Raw genomic sequence first — 19,377 nt, forward strand, 5'->3', positions numbered from 1 at the left:
CAAAAGCACCAAGCACCAATGGTATAACTAATACACTGCAAAAAAACCACCTGTTTACTATCCCATGTGGCTCGCTCGCTCAGGGTGCGCACATGGGATGCAACAGAAGCTCGATGGGGATAAAGAGGGGGATGAGGAGGGGGAAAAGAGGCATTTCCAGCTAGAAGGTAACTTGTCAGGTTTCTTGTTGCTGTTTACAATAAGGAGGCAGCTGCCAGATGTGGCGCAGCAGCCTCTTTTGCATCTGCTGCTGCTGCATTTCTCTGGCACRCTCCTTTAGAAAGGAGGGCTCTACCTTCTCGGGAACCAACATCTCTGGGATAATCATACAGGCCGTTTTTCCAGGTGCCTGCACCCAGGCAGTAATGGTTATAGGACAGGAGAGAAAGAGGGCAAACGGGGAGAGGTAGAGCCATGTACCCTTCTGCAAAAGCAGCTGGCCAGCTGCCCCTCGCTCCTGCTACTGCAAGGACAAGGCCTTCGCCCTCCTGCAGGGGAATCAGCCAGCTCTGCCGACAAGGCAAGGCACTGCCCGACCCCGGGCTCTGCACGCTCGTGTGGGCGCTAAAGGAAAGACAACTGTACTTAGTTCAGTAGCACAGGAGGAAGCTTTCTGTCTTTCCACATCCTGAGCTGCAAGCAGATTAGCTCCCATGTGCGGGGTCTCAGGGGCTGCTGGAGGGCCAGGGCCAGGCACCAGGGAGCAAGTTTTGCATCTCTCGGGAAGTCCCTCGGAGCAAGGATTAGGGTTTTTCTTTGCGTGCAGGCTGCGGAACAAGAGCCACACCTCCAAGGAACGGAGAAGTAAAATGTGACCCAGGGTCTGCTCTCACTCTCGCACCCTGGCTTCTTACCATCTTTTCCGCTTCCCAGATCCCTCCCGCCCCCCAGCACAAAGGCTCGTCCCAAATAGCAGGGCTTCCACGGACAGGCGTTAGAGCTGTGTGACTCCTTTCCTCCTGGAGGGGTTGAGGAGTTCAGTTACCACCGGGGGGGCAGGAACACTGGCTTCTCACAATGCGTTTGGGATAAACTACAGCACAGCATAACCAATCAAAACCAAAAGAGGAAACCAAGAGAAAGCAAAAAACCCAACAGAACAAAAACTTGAAAAGTAAGAGTAAATCCACTTCAAATAAACCAGAATCGTAAAAGAAAAAAGAAAACTATACATATTTATATATCGAAAAAATAATTCATAATTAATTTAAAAAGTGGCATGCAAAGAAGATTGTTACATTCTCCTATCATGCATCAGGCCCAATGTCCAAACGGCAAGGTAACCATGACGACAAAAAAGTGCAAGAACTCAGCAACATTACCAAAGGATGCATAGAGAGGCCCACAATGCAACTCAACTCATCTCTGCGAGACCCGGGAACGGGCGGGTCTCGCTCATCTTAAAGATTTCTTGCTTTTTCTCTTTTTTTATTTTTTTTTTATTTTTATTTTTTCTCTTAAGAATGTAAAAATGTGGGTAAAGAAAGTAAAAAAGAAAAAAACCACACCAACCTTCTCGTAGCTCTGAGGGATGTTAAGGGGGTTTGATGCGGAACACAATGACATGAGGAGAAGAGAAAAATAGGGGAAACACAGAGAGAGTAAAAAAAGGCCTTCTCAAGGCTGTCAGCTGCAAATTGATTGTTTTTTTTCTCTTAACCAAAATAAAAAGAAAGGAAAAAAAAAAAAAGGAGATAGTAACGACCCTTTTTCCTGCCTTCCTAACTTTCCCCCTCCCATCCAGCTAGGTACCTTTTGTTTAAGAACAACCAAGCTCTGTAAAGAGGTCAGACTGTGAGCAATCCAAATTCAGAATTAGCACCCGCGAGAGGTGCCAACCCTATTAAGGAATTGCCACTTCTTTAAGTTCATCTGCTCTTTAGAGAAGGGGGAGCGGAAACTGCACCAGGCAGAGAAGACCTGGAACAAAGGAGACCCCGAATCGGAAGCCCGCTCCCCCGGCCCGTGCCCCCGCCAGCCCCCGCACCCGGCCCTGCTTGCGCTAGCTCCACAATGGGACTGAATAAGGAAAAAGAAATAATTAGAAGGAGAAAAGAAAAAACAAACAAAACCAAAACATTTCCTTGCAGTGTTAAAACTTACAACTCCTATCCCAGGTGTTCTATAGAGACAAGCATGTTATGGGAGAAACAAGTCAATTGGAAACACAAGAGTGTTCAAGACTCTTTAGAAACAAAAAACGGGAAGAAAAATGCGCATGAACTTTCCCGCCCACCAAAGCAAATCCATTCCAGAAATTTGTTACCTTTTCACGATATTAACACACAAGAAACAAGGAATTAAACAGCATGAAAAACACCCAAACCACAGGCCGAGCTTGCTTACACGGTGTTTTCTGCACTCTCTCGGCCGGCTAGTGCTGGCTTTGTTTATCAGGCAGGCCTCAAGTACACGCAGGCTAACTTTGGATAGAAAGAGGGCTATCCACCTGGAACCGAATCTTAGCCAGGTGCGGAGACAAGCAACTCGACGGTTACAGCCTTTGTCTCCTGGGTAGTTTCCGAGTGGCCAGAAAGGTAGAGGAAATTTATAAATAAAAGTATAATGAAAAATCCCCACATTTTTTCCCGTTTCTTTTTTTTTTTTWAAATAAAGAACCCCAAACATTCCAGCTAAGCTGTCTGCAAAGGATTTAGCCCTGAATTAGTAGCATCAGATTCAAATTTACGTTCCCAGAAGAAGAATTTCAGGGCCCAGGCGAAAGGGCAAATTTCAAACGCAATTTTCCAGCTGGCCACAAAAGGCTATTTAAAAATTTAGCTTGGAAACATTAAATTATTAAAAGCCTTCTCTCCATGTGCATGTGATTTAGTGAGCGTGAGACACGAGAGAGAGAGAAAGAGAGAGAGAAAGGAGCGCACACAGGAGCATGGCTCTGCATTTGACTGCAGAATTAACGTGAGTGTAGGTGGGAGGCGCTTCCTCTGTCGATGGGATGGAAATGGGAACAGTTTGCTGGGATGTAACTTTTCTTTTTCCTCCCAATGGTATTTTGCTTTTTTAAAAAAAGCAAGAAGGGCCAGCCCTGCTCTCTCATTACCAAAAGGGTTTTGCTGTGGAAAGATATTAAACCAAAGCTACACACAAAATATGACAGGTCAGAGAGAGAAAAATAAGATAACAAAGAAAGCAGAAAAGCTATCATCACGCTGGGCGTTAGAACATCGAGGGGGCATCAAGCAGAAGCCAAGCCCCCTGTCATTTGTTCCCCGTGGTACTTGGGCAAAGGAGTTAGTCACTGATGGCAGAGATGGGTCCTGGCCATCTCCAGCTTTCCGTGAGTCTGTGCTCGAGGCCAGCGCTCACCCCGGAGGAACCAGCGACAAATTACTGCTGGTGAAGGGAAAGCCAGCTGAGACCCAGGGAAGCAGCGAGGATGCGGCCTCCTGTTTCAACATGGGGAGATCCAGGGGAGAGAACTCGGTGGAGGGGGCTGAGAGGATCCTCCCCTCCTCTCACACCCACTCCAGTAGAGCTGAAACCTTCCCACTTCCATCAAGCAGGGATCCTCTGGGAGAAAAGGGGATTATGGCCTCCTTGCAGCCAAAGCTGTTCATTCCCCACTGGGCCCTGCAGGCTGATGCTGGCAGGTTCTTGGGCACGCTATGTTGGATCACGCTTGGCTTCCCTGGGGGTGACTGAGCCTCGTATTGCTTCTCTGCAGCTCTGGTGCGGTGGCTGGAGCCCCCAGCAATGGGGAGGAAATCAGGGTGCACCAGGATCCCCCTGCAAGCTCAGCAGGGAACCGTAAGGATCCAACTGACAAATACCAGCGCTTCCCCTGTGCTCAGGGACAGGATCGAATCAAACCGCAGGGGACAAGGGAAGGCCACGGGGAGGGGAGCTGTTTGCCAGTTCTCTGAGCCGATGCGCTCCCTACCTCTCACGTAAAGGTTAGCRGGTGAAGAGTAGCGCACTCCCGCGCTGTTGCTGGCAACACATTCGTACTTCCCCTGGTCGGTCTCCTCGCTGCTTTCAATCTGCAGGCCACCTGGGAGGAAAGAAGAAGACCGCAGCAAAGACATGATCATCACCACTTCGTTTCATTTTTGAGAGAGAGAAATAGCATCGATTTCTTGCTTTCTCTTCCCCCTGGGCTAATACACATTGGAATGCTGCCTGGGAGCTTCGGGCTTTCAGCTCTGCATGTACTGAGCCCTGCCGACATCGTAGCTGGTGTCTGCGCTCAGTGTTATGGCTGGACACACGTCCCAATAGGAAGAAGAGAATCAATACTCTCCTCTAAACTAACTGTTATTCTGTACACTGGGATGATCAGCAAAAGCACCAAGTTTTGCAGCTTCTGCAGTGCAGGCATTCTGCACCAGACCTCAGGAAAATAGACTTCAATAATCCATGTTATTGGCATTCCCAGAAACCCATCAGCAGGCAGTTGACCATCCATTGCTCAATTTGAAGCAGTGACCATAAAGGCGAAAGCGTTTGTCGCCCACTGCCCGAGACCCCTGGAGCACTGAGAGCCCTGCCGGCTTGGTCCTGTGCCTCCCGCGGGAAGCCTATGGGAGACCCGGGCCAGTGTGAAAAGCCTGTTACCGCCAGTGAATGGTTCCAGGGGGAAACTCTGTAAATGCTGCCTTGGAATTTCTAAATTGCATGTGTGGTTTATGCTGACTGGGCCAAAAGGATTAAGGTCCTTCTTAAACCTGCAAATTATTTTGGTTTACAAGAATATATGCAGAGCCCATACTAAACACTCCTGTAAGCAGACATGCACTGATATGCAGCATGTAACTACATGGAAGAAAATTGCCTCTTTTACCTCAGAAGGCTTAATTCCTGTAAAACCTCAGTTAAAATACATACTACATAAATAATTCAACAGGCTATCAAATGTTTTATGCATTATAAGTACATGATTATACTACAGATATGGACAGAGCTCACATGTGCTACGACTATTAACTCCCAGCCCTGAAAAAAACTAAGCAAAACAGAAAAAACAAACAATTCCAGCTTAGTGTAACATTATTGATTAAATCTTAAGTGAGAGAAGGGCAAATGATATGGTTGTTGCAGATACAGCCTCTCCAGGAAGGAAAACCAAGGCATCCACGTGAGGAGGACACAGAGCTCGCATTCCTCGGTGTGTGCATGGGTGAAAAAGGGTGTTGTGTGGGAAGACATGAGGTGGTGAGAATATTTACGAGAGGGAAGGGGTGTGATAGTGTGATTCCTGCCAGGATCCTCCGTGTCTGGCAGCTCCCAAATGTAGAGCAGATAGAATTAGAAAAACACCTCTCCGCCCAAAACCACCAAACCAAACCAAACTCTCATCAAAAGAATCTGTGGGTATTTCAATACAACAGAAGGAGTTTGAAACCCAGTGGACTGAAGCTTCACATTGAGACTTCACAGCTGAGCAGTTTCCATACAGAATTAAAGCTCTAGCACGCTCTGTCGTCTGAAAGCTCCACTTTGGTGGAGAGCTGCGTCAAGCAGGCTTTCCTAGAAGTTTTTGTTAATTTGGACAAATCCGTGGGTTGGTTCGACTAGCTCCAAACGGAGGCTTTATTTGGCTCATGAATATTGCTTGTTTGCATGGGGAACGCAAGGGGAGACGAAGCCACATTCCAGAGTAGGAACAAAATGTTGAACGTGCAGGCAGGCAGGCAGGCAAAGCCAGTCTTGCCTACACTAGACAACTAAGGACTCGCCCCTTTACTCTTGACCACTGCAGCTTTGCTGGTGAATGCAATAGTGGAAATTATACTGTAGGGAAGTCAGTGAGCTCTCAGCGCTTGTCATGAGCCAATACAGAGGATGTGTGACAAAAATACCTCACCTACAGCACCTCCTATTGCTTTCCCCAGCAGAGAATTACAGCCTTTTAAATTTGCAAGTGTAGATGAAGCCAAAGCAGGGTGTTCTGAGGGGCATGCACCCAATTCCTGCTGACTTTCGATGACAGCTTGAGATCTAACATCCTCTTGGCTCCATTAAAGAGACAGTGCAGAAGCTACTTACCAAGAGTATCTTTCCCAGAAAAACCTAAGGGTAAGAGAGTGGAGAAGAAAGGGAAAGAAGGCTCTGAAGCCAAACAAATTAGTACACTGAGATGGTAAGTGCTGAAGATCTGATTGAGCAAAGGACTGGGAACCTTTCACCACCATCAATGGCTTGGGAGCACTTTGCACCAATCAAGAGAAGGCCCTAGGTATTTACCAAGCTTTGACAGTATTTAATGCCCAAGATAAACTTCAGTCCTTCACAGTCCTGGAGAGATTAGTTCTTAAAATTCTGCCATAAATCTGAAGCAGCAGAGCCTGAGACATTATTAGAATAACAGTATCAGTATTACCAAGTGCACCCAGCAAACAGAAATAGACATTATAACTGTATATAAAATAAAGACAGATATAATAAAGAAATAAATATCCAGAGGTGAAGCAGGACAAGAAAACATAGCAACAACAACAACAAGAATTTGGATTGCACACAGGTCAATGAAACGGGAACTGAGTGGAGAGAGAGGTGTTTGGAGAGTGGGTGAGTGAGTGAGCTGGGGGTGTCTTACCTCGGATCGGTGTACCTTCTGCAAAAAAAACAAAGAAAAGAAGTGAAAAGACTGTAAAACCCCAAACATCTGGACTGCCTGTGGGAAAAGGACCTGACCCAAGGAAGACAGTTCCCTGTAGGACACTTCCTGCACTACCTCATCTTAAATTATAGGGACAGACTGAAGAGGGTTCRGGTTACTCAAAGCTGGGATGTCTTTTTTAAAGCAGTTCAATTCAGTTGGCAGTTTACAGAATCACCACTGCACTTGGCYTGAAAACTATTGAGACTGGCTCCATTTTGTTGGTAAGAACGGAAAGAAAGTCTTCAAGCTCTCAGCTAACATTAATGTTTGCTTCTTGCAGAACATACGATAAACCTGCATTTGTCTTCATCACCCCTGGGGAGAAAGGTTGGYATTATAACCGCGTTACTCCAGTCAGGGAAAGACATCCAGGTACCTTGCAACACGTGAAGAGTTGCAGGTTCTGATCCTAGCTCTGCCAGAGACTTTTCAGCTCCAAACTTAAATTATTGACACAGATGCATGTGCAATTTAATGCATGCCTTTATCAGGACCTTCAGTTATCCTCCAGTGGCTCCACACAGCACAGAGATTGAAGCCAGATGTTCTGCACAAAAGAAGGTCAAACTACTGCTCAAGTGATATAGGCAAAGAGGTACCTCATGCAACTGCTTTGGAAGCCTCTCTAGTGCCAGTGCAGGAGACAGTGTGCTTGGGGAGACAAAAGCCCTGCTATGCTTGCCTACTGCCTGCATCTCTTGGGTTCTTTTTATTTAAACCCCCTCCARTTGTCTCTAGTGCCTGACATGAGTTTTCTGCCTAAGCAGGTCTCACAGATGAAAGGAAGTAACTTTGTGGCTGGTGAACCATGCCACAGTCATGGATCAAATCACTGTCTCCCCATTTGACCTCCTGAGGCTACAACCATCTTCCTTTGAAAACACGGCAGGTCCTTTTGCTCACATTGGCATTCAGACTCGTCACACAGCTTATTAAAGAAGGGTTTTTTGGTTGGTTGGTTGTTTTTTACCCCAATCCTGAGAACAGGGCAGACTCCGCAAACACTCATTCCAAACTTCGCCACTTACAAGGGAGAGATGCAAGTGCTCCTCTACTATCTTACCGCTGTCATTCTGCAGCACCCTCCAGCCAGGGCAGGCACAGCATGCTATAAACACAGCCTCACACTGGTGAGGTACAGCAGTATTACCCCCACTTTACAGATGGGGAAACTGAGGTAGAGAAGAAGCAACTTGCCCAAGGTCCCAAAGGGAATCTGCAGCAGAGGCAAGAACAGGAGTCAAGGCCCGCTGTGTGCCAATCTTCTGCCTGAACCACAAGACAATCCCTTCCCTCCTTATCCTTCAGCCCTGCTCAACCTTCTTGTGCTGCGGTTCAATGCTCCATTTTCAGGATAGAAGGTAAAAATTCATAGATACTGATTATGGCTCACCTTTATCTTTTGAAGGAGACAAGGGAAAAGAGATGTTATAGTGTTAGGATATTAGGTTCTAATTATATTCAACTTCTAGTTAAGAGGTTAGGTTATTTGCTAGAGAAAAGTTAGCATCTAGTTAGGGTTAGGAACTAGCTAAGGTTAATAAAGCAGGCTGGTTAGCTATCAGGACAGGGGTTGGAGAGAGAGCACGTGAAAGAGAAAGGGGTGGGAGGAGCGTGTACTCGGGCGGATCTCCACGCAGGAGACGGCAGAAAGGTCTTAAAAAGCGAGAGAAAGACAAAGCAGCAGAGGGTTATAGATCAATTCAGTGGAAATAAAAACAGCCTCTGATACATCCTTCTGTCTCAAAACCGGAGTGAAAATCTGCCATCTGTGGCACAAATCTGGAACAAGGCTAATGGGAAGAGTGTAGAGGAGGGGAAGAGACCCCGACATCACCCRCTGCTCTAAAGCTGCTTTGGCCTCGGCTAAGCCTGGCCATTCCTGTGAAGGCTCACTCTAATTGACAGGAGAAACACACTCGAAGTTAGGGCTACGTAAGCATGGAAGATAGGATGGCAGCCATTGCCTTCTTGCGTCAGCATAGTTTATCAGTCCCTGTTCCCTCTAAGTGTCAGCGYTGCCCCTGGAAATGGGTTGACAGCAGCTCTAGTGCTCCTGGGAGCGAGACAAGCCAAGCAACGCCACCCTGGTCTTTCCAGTTCTAACTCTGGCATATGGGACGTAGAGGCGAGGAGCAAAAGGTCCCTTGCAACACGGTCCATACCAGGGAGGGAGGGGACAGAATTTGAATTGAAATGAGATCAAGTAACTTGAAAGGCAAGAACAGTAATTTGAAAGGTGGCAGGGACACAGATGGTAGATTTTCACTATTGGAGTTTCACATCTAACTAGCTTCATGTTCAGTTTAGGGGCAGCAGGATGGTGCTAGAAGAGGATCTGAAACAAATTAATCTGTTTTAAAGTACACTGACAGGTCTCCTAAGAATTCCTAAGGACTGTTGGGGAGGCTTCTGTGTTCACCAGCTGGCTTGCCTGGTGTCCTAACAGTTCATGAGCAAATACATGAGGCTCACCACTGTCCAGGGCAGAAGCAGATAACCGGCTTTGCAGGAAGATTAAAGAGGCAACCTAGATGTTGATCTTTCAAGTGAAAATCTGGGTTTAAGATGCCACATGCAAACTATTCATATTGCCTTCCACAGCATTCCAGGAAGAGGAAATCTGCCTTTTTAGGGCAAACTTTGAGGCTGCATGAGCCCAGATGGCCAGCTTCAAATTCAGCAACAGAGGCAAAGGCAGCTGACCCCATAAAGCATTTGTCTCTGCATTATAAAGGCCCAAGACGGTGCCAGGCTGAAAACCACGTGCAGGTGTCCCCCTCTACCACAGAAGATGGCATCTGCTCTTCCACGATGCCCTCTTCTCACACAGCAAGCTGCCTACGGATCCTCCAAGCCTTGAAAACAAGGAGAGGAGGAAAGACACCATTGCCATGGCAATGACAGAAAACACATCCCCACCTTCTGTCAGGCCACGTGTGAGAACATGTGTGTGCACTGCTCCTCTCCTGAGGGCTGGAGAGAGCCTTCTATTCCAAACAAGCAAGCAATCATCAAGGGTCTTCTGCAATTTTAAAATGCCGGATCCTGGCTGACAGCTGCAATTGCTACATCTCTAATCACAAAAGGGGACTTGGCGCAAGGAGGAAGTGTGACGTGAGTTCTGCAGACGGGCTCCTGGCTTCCCAAGGGATGGAGATGATCTGCGGGGGGGTGGAGGGGACACTTCTCCCTTTCTCAACCCTTTCCAATAGCCAATGTCCTGTGATTTACAGCCGCAATTTGAAAACGCTGCACCCCCACTTCTCCCTTCAGAAAATGCCAATAACTCTGTTAGATGTGAAACTCCAAGACCTCCTGCAGGTGTGAACACAATTATCACAGTTCCAGGGTACAAGCTATTGTGTAACTGGGGAATTCCAGGACAACTGTTGCTAAGTTACAAAAAAAATCTGTCCAATGTTAGGAGGTTAATATTTAGCTGTTATCTCTTTATATAGATATATTAATTAGGATGATTATTATTATTTTTGTAGCCTGCAATACCCCTGTGGAAGTTGATTAAGAGGGCAGAATATCCTTACTGAAAGAGTTAGTAGAAGAAATGCATAGCATGCCTCTCAAAAAGCTGTTACGAAGGAATTAGTTTAAAGGGCAAGGGTTACAAATCCGGACATTAGCAGGTTTGGGGTTTTTTGTTTTGTTTTGTTTTGTTTTTAAATTGAACAAACTTACCAAAGGTCTCTGAGTGTAAAAAATAATGAAAAAAAGAAAAAAAGAAGAAAATAACTTTGTTATAACCAGTTATTTAGGAAACAGAAGACGACACACAAGACACAGAAGGTTTTAGTGTTTCTATTATATAAGAAGTTGGCTGCACACTGCCTCTCGTTATCCCCCCTAGGTGGCACGGGCGAGCAAAGGACATTGGCTTCTACTTGAAATGTCCCGAGACAGCTCGTGTCAGAGCAAAGCAGAAATATCCATTTCTCTTCCACCAACAAGACCACTTGAACTCTTAGACAACCTGGGTCTCTAAGGCTGAGAGGCGCATAGGAGTCTAAGGAAGGCAGGGGCCTAGAACAGAGGTTCTCCCCATTCTCCTTTGATTCACAACTCAGCTTTTCATTCAGTCAAAACCCTCAAGTGTTAAAAGACTTCCAGTCGCTTGAAAAAYGTATTTGGAGATGGAGAGGAGGAGAAGAAACAACACTGGATAGAGAAATGCCTCTATGGCTAATGTCATATCACTTCATGATGTGAATATAATGACCATCCTCTCAGAGGTCCCTTTACATTGCCAGTGAAACACTGAGTTGTTTTAATATAAATGAGAACCAAATCTGGACATGGCTACCCAATTTTGCAGAGCTCCGTGTATATGACATTTTGCTTGTACTATTTAATGAGCTAATTTGCATGTTTGCCACTAACTCGCATATCAGTAAAAATTCAGTCCTAAACACCYTCCATAATAAAGCAGCATGGATTCCGCCCTGATGACTTCATCGCCATGGCAGAATTTGGGCAACTGTCCTGTGCTGGCTGCTCTATCAGCCTGCCTCTGTCCCGGGCTCCATCAAGGAGCGATGCACAGTCAAGTCTTCACTGCCCAAACAGTTACTGGCTTCTATGCCAAGTCTGTTAGCACACAAGCACAGAGATAAGTTGTGATTTAGTACCAGGGTCRCTTCTCCTCCCTACACTCCTGTTCACAGAAGGATCGTCAAACACCCATTAGTTGGCTATAACTGTTAATCCCCAAGGAGCTGGCCCGGAGTCATAYTGATGACCTGTGGGTGAAAGACTCTGAAGCTCATTAGCAGTGTCCTGAAGCATCCAACACCCTAATGTGTGCTAGTGCTACACYTCTGGCAGCAAAGTTTGTTTTCTGTAAAGATAAATGTGTTAAATTAAGTTCTGACACTAGCAGCACTCACATCATCAGCACTCAAGCAAGTATCACCTTGCATACATTACACTCAAGTTACAAATATGCACTTGAATCTGCTCTGCCTTGGTCTTAAAACAACTCCTTTCCACTGGCCAAAATACTAACACAGTACAGATGACCCTGACGTAAATGCGTTTTTCACTTTCTCAGGCCTTTGCATCAGAGAACATGCAAGTTTTGAAAGGCCACAAAAGCAGACACAAACCAGGAAGAGAACTCAGAAGTCCTGACCATCAGTCCTTCGACGTGACCAGGAGTCCGCACTCCCTTTCACGGCAGAGACGGAAGCAACAAGTTTATGCCCTTAAGGACAACAGGGACGTGTCAGGCTTTCACCAGTTTACTAATTCAAAGCAGCTGTAAATGAGATTAATTCTTGGCAGGTATCTTCAGATTTATCAGAAGGGCCAAGGGCCTTTACCCTAAGGCTAACCAATTCACTGGAATAAAAATGCAGCACTCAAGAGGCTTTAAGGAAAACACTAGATCAAACCCAGTTAAGGAGTATAAAGGCATTCTATCAAGCTGATAAGTGTATTAAAAATAATCTGCCTGTGTATTACTCACACTTCAGATCATGGTCACAGAGCGTGACATAATTCTAGTTTACCTCTCATTATTTATGCTGAGTGATTTTTTTTATTTGCATTTGACTCAGCTTTCACAATAAAAAGGGCAGGTCAGTCTCATCTGTGTTTGTGGGATTCAACAATACATTCAAATCCAGACAAAGCAGCATCTGCGTTTAAGTTTGCTTCGCTGAATAAGGATGCATTTGTGCAGGTATATGAAAGCTTCACTGAGCTGGGACTATAGTGAATCTTTATCACGGGTGGCCCACAGAACTAAAAATCTTTATATAGATCCTTTGTCAAATATGGCAAGAGAAAAATCAGGTGGTTATGTTGTCTGATGTTCAGATCTAGCATTACAAGAGTCAGAACTGATTACTTCAGAGACAGCGAAGGTCTGGGTAGAAGTAGTTGGCTATCACCTGACTGGCTGACTTGTAAAATGTCAGATACCCACATAGCAACTCCAGTTGCTACACTGAAGCCTCTGCTCTCCCTTTGCCTACAATAATGCCATTCCTTTGCCAAAAAAAACTCTCTTAAAAATGCTCCGTCTTGGCCAAAGGAATGTTCTGAGTAGTTGAAGCGACTTTAGCACTTGCTAAGCCTAACCACACACATGCTGTTCTCTCTAGGCTGGGTCAAAGCAGTCGGTCCAAGCAGTACTTAGATTACTTTTTGGTTTAGCCTTTGTCAGATGTTAAAGGTTCCAAAGGTTGCTTCATATTTGCAGTTATCAGAGAGAAACTAGAGGCTTTTAAGTTGAGAAATGGAGGTGCTTTATCGGTAGCAATCAAAGATAAATACACCTGTGTCCTCCTTGCACACCCAGACACGCACTCGCACTGTGAACTGGGAGATTCAACAAGTATACAAACAGTTCCTGAAATGTGAATATTAAGAGATGTCACATTGACACACGCACAAAAACCAAACAAACAAACAAAAAAAACAAACAAAAGAGACAGACGGACAAGCAGATGGGGAAAGACAAGAACTGACAAGAGCCACAGAGCTGGGGTACATCTGTTCATGGAGATCCACTCCATGGGCACTCCATGGGTTCACTCGCRAATGCTCAGAACTGCTCTCCAGAGATGACTGCAGGGACCTGATGCCAGAAAGATTCTGCAAGAGCTGTTCTTCAACCCCAGGGTTGAGGGGCTCCGTCTACACCAACAGGATCATGCTTCAACAACAAGAGGCTGTCTGAGCTGCAGACCCCATCCTGGCTGCATGTGGTCTAAAACGCCATGTTTGCTGTAGTGGTCTCTCTCTTTCTTCCTTGCCCAGTTTTTGGTCCGAGGAGGAACCCATCAGTCCCCTTCTGACTCCCACTTCCACCTGAGCTGGAAGAGCACCGTTATCCGGGACAGCAGGCTAGTTACAGTCCTAGATGGCAACTAGCTTCCCTGCTGACTATGTTTCTTGTGTCAACTAGGCAGCAGAGAAGGTGAGGAAGATGGGACAGAAGGGAAAATACTCCAAACACTCCTTGGGTAAGAATGGGAGTCCCAGAAATGAAGACAAGCTAATGCCCCAGTCCACTCCATTGGGGCCCATATCTGTCAGCAGCCTTCTCTGTTTCAGAAACCTCTGAGCATTCTCTTTAAGGACCTTACCTGATCTCAGCTGTTTTATTCTCCCATTGCTGGCGCTGGGGTCGACAGGCAGGAAATCTTTAAACCAGGTGATCTCTGGGTCTGGGTTCCCACTGGCTGCACAGAGCATTGTGGCCGTTCGTGTCCGCTCCACCACTTTCAGCTGGGGCCCCATATCAATGTTTGGGAAGCCAGGAGGTAACTGATCCTCTGGTGGGGTAGAGAAGAAATGAAGAGCGGTTAAACATGATTAGGGCTCAGGGCAGTTGAAGTTTAGTGGAATACACTGAAGAAAGCATCAGGCAGACTTGCTGCCCAGGACTCCTGTGCAATGCAATCAAAAACAAGGCTACAGAGGTCCATAGATGGCCTGTGAAAATACATTAAATAGTCCAATTTACTAGCTTATGCATTTCATGTGACTACTCTAATGTCCCACGAGAAAATTCTACAGTTAAATGCAATCTGTTAGTCCAAAAACTTTGGRGCAGGAGTATAGTCATCACAAAGTTTCTCCAGACCTTGCACTGAATCCCTCTGCTAGTTAAGTGACTTGCACTTATTTGTTTTTACAGCAGAAGCTGTGCACACATATGACAAAGATCCCTGCGCTGCCAAGTACAGTCTATACAGGTCACACTTGAAAGGAAAGATTCCTCTTCCCCCTCCAAGCCCCACYGTACGGAAACAAACCGCACAGGAGAAATAATGAAAGTGACTTCGTGAAAAGGCTTGTCAAACACACAGTGGAAACTAGGAGAGAAAGGAGAGGAGAATATCACCCAGCTGTGGTTACCAGAGGGGACACACATAACAACAGTAAGCCAAGTGCTGTCAGACAGGGTGTGATTTTTAGATTTATTAACTCAGAGTGCTGCTGCCCTAGAAGAGGAAGGATGTGGCACCAGCACCTAGAAGACAGCTCAACAGAGCTCCCTGCTTCCTCTCAATCTTGCCGTTGCCTTCACTAACGAGGGCGAGGAGGGCAATCCTAACTGATGTTGACTAATTTGCAATAACTAATATAAAACCACAGTGCTTCCCCCACAGTCTTTGTCATGACCTCCCAGCTCACGCAGAAGAGAGCTCTCTTGGGCTGGCTGATGCAGCCCAGGAACATGCCGTGTTTTCCTACAAGATGCATCTCCAGGGGAGGGCAGCTGGGAAGGAGGCTGCAGCCCCCATGGAGAGAGTTTACAGGGAGTCTCTGTCATTTCAAATGACACGTGTTGAGGAATCCCAGACTCAGGAACCTATAGCATCAAATCCATCCCAAAAGCGGGTGAGGGAACAGGAGGCGAATAACACAGGGGGTTTTAAAAAGGTGGAATTTTTCAAGAAGCAACATGGACCTTGGTCAGCCCCCCACTGACACCAACAGGAGCTCTCGCAATGGCCGCAGAAAAGGGCTGGAACCCCCTGCTTCGGTGCTCAGCTTGGGAAACCTCCTCGCCAACAGCAAACGTGACAAGAGCTCGTTTCGCACTGCCAGCACACTGTGTATCAGAAGTAACGGAGCCAAGCTCCGTACCGCTGAACCAGGGACAGTGGAACAAATGCAGAAGCTGGCGGCTTCGCTTTGGTGGTGCTGAGGACACTGGGTGCCTTTTCTGTTGGCTGAATTGCCAGATCCCAGCATTGGTCTATAAAGAGCTCCAAACGCGTGTGATTTGGGTAAGAGTTACTCCACACGCTGTGCCTCATGATTAAACTTCCGAAAACCTGTGCAGATCATCAGGGCAGAGCCAAAGGTTTGTGCAGCGCTCTGAAGTTACTCAAGGCCAAGAAATTCTTGTCTAATACTGTTATTAGCAGTGCATAGCTACTGCGGGGAAGAAAAGGGTTTAAATGCCTCGATTGTGTGTTTGAAAATGGACATTGTTTCCTTTCTCTGACCATCCATGCAGGGTTATAAAGGATCTATTGTGACTCACTGGAGAGTGAAATGTATTAACCACACCTCTCTCCATATATCAAAGGAATCTGTCCATAAACAAAAACACACACCATTTTATAACTGCTAAAGCAATACAGATCTCCTAGCATGGACAACTTACAGTAGTATAAAGGGGTAGTCGTTTTGGTGCATTTTAAGCATCTCTGAACCAGGGAATTACATTCTAAATAGAGACACAGGCATCTTTAACTAGGGACTGAACCGAACCTTTGAGTTCTCCGTTCACCAGGCTGTGCTTGGGCGTTGTAGGAGTCTCCAAACAGCGTGTGCTCCTGCAAGTCATGCGTGCTGCAATACCCCAGCCCTCCCAGGAGGGAGCTCAGGACGGAGGGACCCTGGGAATTGCTTTGCCTTTGCACAGCTTTCAGCCAGGCTTTTAAAGTCTTCTCTTCCCTTCTCCTATTTAACCAGGCGGTGGTGTGTTGTTAGGGAGCCGCGGAGCCGCTGCCGCATTGGCTGCAGATGACATCATTATTGATCACTGCTTTTATCCTGCTCCCTGGTGATGCTACTCCACCTGGCTCAGACCCGGGTCCGTTAATTTCACGAACCAGTTAATCCGCAGAGAGAATAGCCCTCTTGACTGGCAGGGTGTCTGTGCGTGCACGTGCGTGTGTGTTGGGGGAGGCCTGCTACAACTATTATTACTGAGTGTTTCTAATTAAACAAAAATGTTAATCTTGCAGCACATTGTGCAGAATTCCTCTGAGTTTAATTAAAACAACTGCGACTAGAGGCGTGATCAGATTTGAGGATCAGATCAGCAAAGGAAGCATCTCAGAATATCACATATTCCACTGATTCAAGTGCTCAGATTTCCTTCCTGCCAGGAAAGTGAAACTGTCTTCATCCCCTAACAATTGGATTCCCTGTAATAATGCAATTACAGTCTCAACTCAATCCCCACAAGACATGCACACACATGCCCTACCACCCTCCCCCTCAATCCCCAAACACCAGTCCAAACCTGTTACCAAACAAATAAACAAGGAATGGCTTGGATTGTGAATTCTCTTTCTAAAAGCAGCCCAGGCGACTGCGAGAAGACAGACCCGAGATGCAAGCTGAAGCAGCTTGGAGGGCACATCTGGGCAGCTGCTTGCCACTGAGAATCTTGCTCTCTTATGCAGGCAAATATTTTCACGTGTTGCACTTGCCATATGAATAGATTCTCTCAAGCACCTTGTGCAAACCTGCTCTTGGACTATTTTAAAGGCCTCTCCTGAAAAAAAGCTGGTGAATTACCTCAAGGCCATTGGACAAAGTATGGTAAGAAAGAGGGCAGGAAGAGGGAAGGAGGGAGGAAAGGAGAGAAGAGAGGAGCACTTCAGCACTCATTTATAATAAATCCGACTGAAGGACATGCTCTGTGTTGGTTCATGGCACACCATGAACCAACCTGGGCGCATGAGCTGACACACACACAGTCATATGAATAAAGCAAACAGAGACACTGGTACTCGCTGTCTCCTTGTCACTCTAGAAGTTGGCAGTTCTGTGTTTAGATAATTAGCTGTGCTGGAAATGAAGATGATGAAGAAAGATAAAGCGGGTGTTGCTGCTGCTCTTTTTCCCGCAGGGTGTGCTTAGTTGTTTAATAATTTAGAGGAGGAGGAGGGTGTGAGCATGTACAGACTCGCTATGTATTGAATGCAAACAGCTACAATAAGGATGTTGTTGAAGAGGAGGAATTTTTTGCCCTTCTCTGGAGATATGCAGCCCAGCTCATAGACGTTGGCGGGTCCCTAAGCAGTCAGCTATCCCCGCTTCGAGGCGGGGGAACCAAGAACAAAAGAGATGCAGCAACTTGAGTAACACTAGTTTTAAGCAGAATCAGGATCAAGATTCAACACTCCTGAATCTCATTCTTGCACTTTTCATATAAGTTTACGACCACCAAAGCTGCCCCTGCCCCAACAGGTATCCCGGCTTTATACACCTGACAAAATTACTTAAGCAAGTTCTTTCCATCAATATGTATGCACCTATGTCTTAGTTAACTGCAATCACACTTCCCAAGACAATTTAAATACATGCCAGGAATTTTAGTAACATGCTCTGCCTTTTGATTACATATATTTTCATCTGAGAATCTTGCTATGAAAATATCTAAGTAGCCTAGCAATGTTACTAAAAATTCACATGGTTATAGACAATAAACACACTCTTGGTAATGCATGTTGGACTTCATAACTGTGTAGGCAATACACCGCCTTCCAGACACTAACGTATCCCTACGTACACTCCTTATAAAGGCATCTGAGTTAAAGTCACTCCGATATTATTCATCAACTATAAAACTAATCTGCTTTCAACTTGGCTTGATTTTCAGGTCATTATAAGAACAGCAAAACAAGACAAGTTTGAAGAAAGTGTGCCAAGAGCTTTTCAAGTGGTAAGGTAACATTTCAGAAGGGCCAGCTTCTCTTAAAGGCGTGCTTTTGTGGGACTTGATGCTTTCTACTGAGCATCTAGAACTCATTTTTGTTTACTTGTTGCTAACCTAAAGCCAACAATCACAAAAAACAACAAAACAGCAGAGACTTTGCTAGGACTTTATACTCGCCCACACCAGATGTCCCCTTTGAGTAGAAAATGTGTGAGAAAAATGTCAGGCCAGAACTGTTAGAGAAATGTATGAATACTTCATAAAAATAACAATCAAGAATCACATGAAAAGAAGTTTTGAAAGCCTGTCTGTAGCAGCCCGAATCATACACTGGTAATAACTACCACTATATAACAGCAGTTTTCCTCAATTTTCCAGAGTGCAGTAATCCTCCAGAAAAGATAGCATTGGCCAGTATTCAGTGAGCTGTCGGGCCCGAGAAAATTCTGTTCCATTACACTTAACTGGACCCAAGCATTGGTTTTAAGGGGATCAATGTGCAATTCACGTTGCATTTACTAAGCACTCACAAAGGGTAACCGCCACGGAACGCCCTCTGTCAACTTCAGGAAAGCAAAGAGCTAAGCCCTGCCTTGCCCCCGCTTGAAATCCAGCCTGCCGCCTCCCAGCCGTGGAGGCAGCACAGGCAAAGAGTTGCATCAAGGCTCCCCTGCCCGCTCAGCCCAGCCAGCTGCTGAGAGCACAGCACAATCCTTGGTGGCATCTGCACGGCTGCTCTAGAGAATCTGTGTCTCAGGCTACTAAAGAAGGGGAGCAAAAGCATAAGCTGTTTACAAGAAGCAATAATTAAAAAAAATATATCTTTCCTGGGAGCATGGAGCTTAGAGAAACCGTACCAACTGGGAGCTGGGGTGCCTGTGTCAACTAACTTACTTTCTGTCTAAGCCATAATGAAAAACTACAGCAGCTGGAGTCAACAATAACTGCAAAATGCCTCCCCAAAACACTTCCTTTCCTTTTCTTTGGACTCTGCAAGAATCAGATTTGCAGGCACTATGTCTAGCCAGCTGTGGAAAGAACAGCAAGTCCCCAGAGCTCTATCAAAACTCGGATCCCTTGAGAAATAGAGCAGGAAGGACAAACAACCAGCAGAGTTGGTGTTAAGAGACTGTGGATAAGTTGAACGGTGTCCATCACAAGCTTTGCTTCTCAGAAGCTCGGTCCCAAAGGTTTCCTCTCCTGCAGCTTCCTGTTTTTAAGTGAACACATGTGGATTTCTATCAGGGTCTGATCCAGGAGTAGTCATCTGCATAAGCAAAAAAGGTTGTACTCCCAGTCCCTGCAGCAGCTGCATCTAGTA

General features: G+C 45.9%; 1 protein-coding gene across 1 annotated transcript in view; it reads right to left on the bottom strand.

Moving 5' to 3' along the window:
• PTPRS (protein tyrosine phosphatase, receptor type S) overlaps positions 1-19,377 on the bottom strand; it is a 98,003-nt gene that overhangs the window by 56,411 nt on the left and 22,215 nt on the right. Inside the window, exons 4-8 of the mRNA XM_026067169.1 lie at positions 13,732-13,920; positions 10,319-10,327; positions 6,557-6,574; positions 3,902-4,012; positions 1,513-1,524 (exon numbers count right to left, since the gene is read on the bottom strand). Of these exons, the coding sequence (XP_025922954.1) occupies positions 1,513-1,524; positions 3,902-4,012; positions 6,557-6,574; positions 10,319-10,327; positions 13,732-13,920 (339 nt within the window). The remainder of the gene's footprint in view (positions 1-1,512; positions 1,525-3,901; positions 4,013-6,556; positions 6,575-10,318; positions 10,328-13,731; positions 13,921-19,377) is intronic.

The sequence above is a fragment of the Apteryx rowi genome, unplaced genomic scaffold (genome assembly GCF_003343035.1).
Source record: "Apteryx rowi isolate R43461 unplaced genomic scaffold, aptRow1 scaffold_254, whole genome shotgun sequence".
In the NCBI taxonomy this organism is placed as follows: Eukaryota; Metazoa; Chordata; class Aves; order Apterygiformes; family Apterygidae; genus Apteryx; species Apteryx rowi.